Raw genomic sequence first — 7,857 nt, 5'->3', positions numbered from 1 at the left:
CCGAAGAGTTTGATGTCTGAGTCACACTGTACCGAATGTGGGCCACACAACTTGTAACATGAAGTGCAGACCTTGGCCCTTGCATATAACAAAAATATGTAGTTTTTATCAAAACATACAGATACAAATATAATAGTAAATTTATGTATGTTAATATACAATATATACATAATAAAATTTTCTTTTTTTATAAGTTATATAATCTTTTATCTCTGCAAAAAAATATAATCTTTTATAAACTTTGGAATAAATGTGCAATTTTATCTCTATTTTTACTTTTCAAGTGCATTTAACATCCCAATTTTTTTAGGATGCAATTTTGTCCATATTTTTTTTTAATGAATGATCTTTCTTTCAGTGTTTGTGGTTTATTTCATACTTTTTGTTTGTTTCCTATTTCGTTAGACTTTTGTTTAAAAAGAAAAATTAGCCTTTTTTGCCCCTAAAAAATAAAATCAAGAGGAAGTTGTACTTTTACCCCAGAATTTCGTAACTTGTTATGTGAAATTTAAATATGACTAAGATGTATCTAATATTCTGAAATATCTTTCTAATAATGTCAGCATCCTAAATTAACTTTTTTGTGCATTTAACATCCTAAATAATTTTTCAGTAACAGTGAGTATCCTAAGTTTAGGATATGGACAATGCATTAAAAAAAAAAAAAGCACGGTAGGATGGCATAAAAAATTAATTTAAAATATATAGTGCTACTGAAAAAAAATTTTAGTGTGCTTGATACAAGTAATTTATTTTAAATATTAAAAAAACATTTCAATTAATATCTCAATATGGACCGAGAAAAAATCGGATACTTAGCTGGCAAACACATGTGATATCACGAACTGATAATAAACTAAAGTATACTAAACACATTTAAAACATTACTAGGACATTCGCGTAATTCAATACTAGACTCGTGTAACACATTAATTGGCATCATTGGTTACGTAAATAAAATATACACCCAACACAGCACATCGTTGGCCGGCAAAGACAAGCTAAGAAAGGAGACTTTTTTTATGGGAAAATTACTGTAGAGTCCCAAGCAAGAGATTTTATCACTCTAAGGTCCCTGGAAATGCTAAAATGAATCTGAGGTCCCAAGGGACTTAATTGTGAAAAATTCTAATTGTGCAATTACAAAATTACCCTCATTCATTTGAAAGAAAACGCTGAAGAAAAATATGAGGGTTCTTTCATTCGCACAGCTCCGTCGCATCTCGTCTCTCTTCCTATCGCGTCTCGCCTCTTTGACTGTGATATTCTGCTCTGCTCCTCGCCTCTCTGACTCCGTCTCTACCTCGCACCTATTGCTTCTCATTGTCACTACCAACTTTCTTGTTTTTCGCTTCTCATTCTGTGAAGTATAAAATGATGCTCTGTTTTTCGCTGGTTCATGCTCTGTTTCTGCTGAAAATAAATGAATATGACAGTGTTTTTTTGGTTATAATCCCTGTAATGCGATGGTTCAATGTGTTGTTAATGGATACATCGAAGGTTGTCAATCTAACTATATGACTTGTCAATGACAAGTGATTGTGACAGGTTGATATGAAGAATGGCAAGTTCAAGTAGGAAGCATTTGTTCTGCTATATCCATCCAGGGAGACAATTTATTAATGATGTAGAAGATGAAATGCAATATGTTAGAGATGGTAGCATATATAGCGTTTTGTTTTTTCATTTGACAACATAATGACATCTAAATGTAAAGTTAAGTTAATGTGTATTGATATTATTTAATGGTTACAAAGTTTTTTTAATGCCATTTATGTGTATTGATTATCATGAAATTCTTCATTAATATCCTTATCATGTCTAGAAATGATAAGGGTATTAATACTAAAAAAACGAATGCTAACTATGATGATATGATAGGTACATATCACAGTCTTCTCTGTCAGATCTATTGACAACCTCAACAGTGAGTGTTGACAACCTGAGGAGAAGTCATTGACAACTTCAACAGTGTCGCTAACAACTGACTCTTTGGGATAACACAGCCTCTAATCAAATAGAATTATTATCATATATAATGACTTTAACAATAAAATGGGAAGCTCTTTCAAGTCATCAATAGCTTTAAGTGAATCCAATTTGATTATAGCAGAATTTTATTGCAGAAATTCATTAACAACCTCAATAACGAGTGTTCACAACCCAAGAAGAATCTGTTGACAACCTCTGCAGTGTCACTAACAACTGACTATGTGGGATAGCATAGCCTCTGATCAAATAGTATTATTATCATATATAACCATTCTAACAATAAAATGGAAAGTTCTTGAAGTTATTAACAATTTTAAGTGAATCCAATTAGATTATAACAGAATTTTGTTGCAGAAATTCATTGACAACCCTAACAACAAGTGTTGACAACCTGAGGAGAAGTCGTTGACAACCTTGGCAGTGTCACTAACAACTGACTCTGTGGGATAGGACAGCCTCTAACCAAATAGTATTATTATCATATATAATGACTTTAACAATAAAATGGGAAGTTCTTTCAAGTCATCAATAGCTTTAAGTGAATCCAATTTGATTATAGCATAATTTTATTGCAGAAATTCATTACAACCCAAGAAGAATCTGTTGACAACCTCTGCAGTGTCACTAACAACTGACTCTGTGGGATAGCATAGCCTCTGATCAAATAGTATTATTACCATATATAACCACTCTAACAATAAAATGGAAAGTTCTTGAAGTTATGAACAACTTTAAATGAATCCAATTAGATTATAACAGAATTTTGTTGCAGAAATTCATTGACAACCCTAACAACAAGTGTTGACAACCTAAGGAGAAGTCGTTGACAACCTTGGCAGTGTCACTAACAACTGACTCTGTGGGATAGGACAGCCTCTAACCAAATAGTATTATTATCATATATAACGACTTTAACAATAAAATAGGAAGCTCTTTCAAGTCATTAACAACTTTAAGTGAACCCAATTGGATTACAGCAGAATTTATTATAGAAATTCATTGACAATCTCAACAGCAAGTGTTAACAACCTAAGAGAAATCTATTGACAATCTCAGCAGTGTCGCTAACAACTGACTTTGGGGCATAGCACAACCTCTAACCAAATAGCACTATTATCATATATAGCAACTTTAGCAATAAAATGAGAAGCTCTTTCAAATCATTAACAATTTTAAGTGATCCCAATTGATTACAGTAAAATTTTATTATAGAGATTCATTAACAACCTCAACAGTAAGTGTTAACAACCCATGGGGAATCTATTGACAACCTCGGCAGTGTTGCTAATAACTAACTCTGTGGGATAGCACAACCTTCAAATAACATTAAATTATAACTAAATAATATCATATCACAGCTTTAACACTAAAATCATATGTTAAGAAATCATGAAACATTGCAAGTACATGAAATTGTCATATTATACCAGTAACTTAATTCAGACTGTCAATGACAGCCTCAACAGCATGTGATAACAAGTCTATGGCAATCTATTGACAAGTACAGCAAAATAGAAATATGATATTATATTAGATTACTTCCAAATATCATTTATCACTTTATATATATGTATACAATTTAACTACACCAAATTCACAACCCACTTAAAAAAGCATATCGGTTGCATGTGTACATAATGTCAGTTGTTAGTGACACTGCAGAGGTTGTCAGCAGATTCTTCTTGGGTTGTAATGAATTTCTGCAATAAAATTATGCTATAATCAAATTGGATTCACTTAAAGCTATTGATGACTTGAAAGAACTTCCCATTTTATTGTTAAAGTCATTATATATGATAATAATACTATTTGGTTAGAGGCTGTCCTATCCCACAGAGTAAGTTGTTAGTGACACTGCCAAGGTTGTTAACGACTTCTCCTCAGGTTGTCAGCACTTGTTGTTAGGGTTGTCAATGAATTTCTGCAATAAAATTCTGTTATAATCTAATTGGATTCACTTAAAATTGTTAATAACTTCAAGAACTTTCCATTTTATTGTTAGAGTGGTTATATATGATAATAATACTATTTGATCAGAGGCTATGCTATCCCACATAGTCAGTTGTTAGTGACACTTCAGAGGTTGTCAACAGGTTCTTCTTGGGTTGTGAACACTCGTTATTGAGGTTGTTAATGAATTTCTGCAATAAAATTCTGCTATAATCAAATTGGATTCATTTAAAGCTATTGATGACTTGAAAGAGCTTCCCATTTTATTGTTAAAGTCATTATATATGATAATAATTCTATTTGATTAGAGGCTGTGTTATCCCACAGAGTCAGTTGTTAACGACACTGTTGAAGTTGTCAATGACTTCTCCTCAGGTTGTCAACACTCACTGTTGAGGTTGTCAATAGATCTGACAGAGAAGACTGTGATATGTACCTATCATATCATCATAGTTAGCATTCGTTTTTTTAGTATTAATACCCTTATCATTTCTAGACATGATAAGGATATTAATGAAGAATTTCATGATAATCAATACACATAAATGGCATTAAAAAAACTTTGTAACCATTAAATAATATCAATACACATTAACTTAACTTTACATTTAGATGTCATTATGTTGTCAAATGAAAAAACAAAACGCTATATATGCTACCATCTCTAACATATTGCATTTCATCTTCTACATCATTAATAAATTGTCTCCCTGGATGGATATAGCAGAACAAATGCTTCCTACTTGAACTTGCCATTCTTCATATCAACCTGTCACAATCACTTGTCATTGACAAGTCATATAGTTAGATTGACAACCTTCGATGTATCCATTAACAACACATTGAACCATCGCATTACAGGGATTATAACCAAAAAAACACTGTCATATTCATTTATTTTCAGCAGAAACAGAGCATGAACCAGCGAAAAACAGAGCATCATTTTATACTTCACAGAATGAGAAGCGAAAAACAAGAAAGTTGGTAGTGACAATGAGAAGCAATAGGTGCGAGGTAGAGACGGAGTCAGAGAGGCGAGGAGCAGAGCAGAATATCACAGTCAAAGAGGCGAGACGCGATAGGAAGAGAGACGAGATGCGACGGAGCTGTGCGAATGAAAGAACCCTCATATTTTTCTTCAGCGTTTTCTTTCAAATGAATGAGGGTAATTTTGTAATTGCACAATTAGAATTTTTCACAATTAAGTCCCTTGGGACCTCAGATTCATTTTAGCATTTCCAGGGACCTTAGAGTGATAAAATCTCTTGCTTGGGACTCTACAGTAATTTTCCCTTTTTTTATTCTATTTGCAGAGAACTAAGAAAATTTTTTTGTATTAATATATAATTTTTATTTATTATTGTGTTAATTTTATTTAGATGAAATATATTGTATAATAAATAAATTAAAAATAAAATTAAAAAGTTATTAAATTTTAAATAAAAATTAATCATGTATTAGAAGTCACTTATAAATAATAATAAAATAGTACTACCTTCTTAAAACAAGACCTCGTTATAGTCCACGAGATGTTATAGTTAGGGAGCGTAGTTAATGTAATGTTAGAAAAGCAAACCATCCTCTATCATTGCTGTGCGGTTCCAAGTCTTTCCTCATTCCCTATCTGCTTCGTCTTTGTACTTCCTATTTTCTTTTCTTTCAGCATCTGCACAGAGCTACCACCATGGTCGGAGCTCTTTTCCAACCCTGTGGAAACTCCACCGTTCAATTATCATGCAGATCAGATCTCCGCCGCTCTCCCTTGCCGTCGAAGCTCACCACGGCGGCGCAAATCACGCGTGCCCACTCTTCTTCCTGGGCTTCTCTGCAGGCAGACATTGAAGCGCATCTCAAGCAGGCTATTCCCATGAAAGAACCTCTCGTGGTATTTGAGCCCATGCACCATTTGGCCTTCACCGCCCCACGAACCACCGTGCCGGCCCTCTGTGTGGCAGCTTGCGAGCTTGTCGGCGGCCATCAGGACCGGGCCTTACCCGCGGCTTCAGCTCTGCTACTCATGCAAGCAGTCGCCTATACTCACGAACACCTCCCATTAACAGATCGGCCTAGGCCCAAGGCCAGGGGCCACCATGAGTACGATCCGAACATAGAGCTTCTTACAGGAGATGGAATGATACCACTCGCGTTTGAACTCTTGGCCAGATCCGACGTCCCGACCCGAGTCGATTCAGATCGGATCCTACGCGTGATGGTGGAGATCTCACGTGCGGTGGGATCAGAAGGCTTGGTGAAAGGGCAATACCGTAAATTCGTGAGAACTCAATTAGACGGGGAAGCGAATATAAAGGCAGAGGTAGAGAAGGGCGAAGGTGGGATGCACGCGTGTGGAGCTGCGTGTGGGGCAGTGCTGGGGGATGGGAGCGAGGAGGAAATAGAGAAACTGAGGAACTATGGGCTTTATGTGGGGATGATGCAGGGGATGATGCGTGGTGCTGAAAATGCAGAGAAAGGGTTAAAGAAAGAATTGGAAGAGATAAGGAAGGTGGCTCTTGGGGAATTGGAATTCTTTGAAGGTAGAAACATTGAGGTAATTTCTAGATTCATTGATGTTTGAAGAATATAATGAAGTTGTTGCCTATATATGGCGTTGTAATCTAATAATATGAAACTTCTTTTTGTATAAGTAGTTAGTGGCTTGCTTGATTTCATGCTGCTTGTGTCTACCCCTCCAATTTAAAGAAAATAAGAGTATGAATTAAGTAGATAAAAAAAATAATGAATGAATAATCAGTAGATATTATGATGCCCTCTGTGGACCACAATGCTATACTAATATATGGGGGATGCATGGGGGCATGGGCATGGGGCCTCTTGAATTGACAAGAGCAGTAACGAGGTTGGGACTATGTACGTTTGCATCAATATTTGAAGAAAATAATGAAATAGTATTATTTAATATGATGCAAATACTGTACCTTAACAGTTGCATCATAAGCATTGTCTTTGAAATGTTTACCGAAGAAGACAAAAGAATTCAATTTGATGCATCGTGTTGGATCAATGAACTAGTTGAAATTTTAGATTTAATATCAATAAAGTAATAAAAGGCAAACATAAAGATTTTTTAAGATAAAATTAGTTTATGATTTTTTTATTTTTTTTAGATTTTTATTTTTATTTTTTAAAGTCCAATCGACCACTAAAAAGTATATTTTAGTACATTGATTTTTTTTTCTTGGCTATAATTTGTAAATTTGCTATAAATTTTGTTTTTCATCATTAATTTTTTTTAATTTAAATTTGATCTCTAGGTTCCACAACTTTTTTTGAAAGAAACTGAATTCAATATATTAATTACAAAATACACTAAATCAAAACAAAGGCTAATCAAGATAGCCCTCTCATCATCCCCCATCTCCCCGCAGGTTTAGACATGGTGGTTGATCAAAGATTTTGTAGCTTCCTAACATCCCATGGGCCAATTTAGCCAACTGATATGCACTGGACATCTCCTCTCGGTCTTGATAGTTAACAACTACTTGCCAATTTCTGCATAGTCTCTTCTACCACATCATAACATCATAAAAAGGGTAACTTCTATCATAACCCGTAGTCGCAATATTAAGTACCTCCAAATAGTCAGACATGAGGTGGACCTTTTTGAATCCCCTAGCCTAGCTGAGATACAATCCCTGAGTGATACCGATGAGTTCTGCAGTGACTGGGGGAACTTTAGAGACTTTACAACTAAATCCCATGATCCAATCCCCACCCTTGCTTCTGATTACTCCTCCACATCCACTCTTACCATTTTCTAAAATTGAGCCATCAACCTCTAGATTGATAAAATCTTCTAGTGTATCCTCGTAGTCTAGCCTCCTAAGGTTTTTGTCATTTAGTCTCTCACAACTTCTGCGGAGGTCATAGTCTGGGCAAACTCTAAAGAAGCTTAAT

The 7,857-nt window shown here is 34.8% G+C and overlaps 1 protein-coding gene across 1 annotated transcript; it reads left to right on the top strand.

Annotated features, from left to right (window-relative positions):
- The first annotated feature begins 5,511 nt into the window (after positions 1–5,511).
- On the top strand, positions 5,512–6,611 carry LOC114761368 (heterodimeric geranylgeranyl pyrophosphate synthase small subunit, chloroplastic-like). Its single transcript, XM_028950724.1, has one exon. It carries the CDS (start codon positions 5,627–5,629, stop codon positions 6,515–6,517), a length of 891 nt encoding a protein of 296 aa, XP_028806557.1. The 5' UTR covers positions 5,512–5,626; the 3' UTR covers positions 6,518–6,611.
- Positions 6,612–7,857: the final 1,246 nt, after the last annotated feature.

Source organism: Neltuma alba, unplaced genomic scaffold (genome assembly GCF_004799145.2).
Source record: "Neltuma alba isolate B1F8T4 unplaced genomic scaffold, ASM479914v2 tig00001678_pilon, whole genome shotgun sequence".
Classification (NCBI taxonomy): Eukaryota; Viridiplantae; Streptophyta; class Magnoliopsida; order Fabales; family Fabaceae; genus Neltuma; species Neltuma alba.
This window is presented reverse-complemented; position numbering and strand designations above follow the sequence as displayed.

Bases quoted from the DNA above. Each gene is read 5' to 3' on its own strand.
- LOC114761368 (XM_028950724.1), top strand. From the start codon at position 5,627: ATGGTCGGAGCTCTTTTCCAACCCTGTGGAAACTCCACCGTTCAATTA.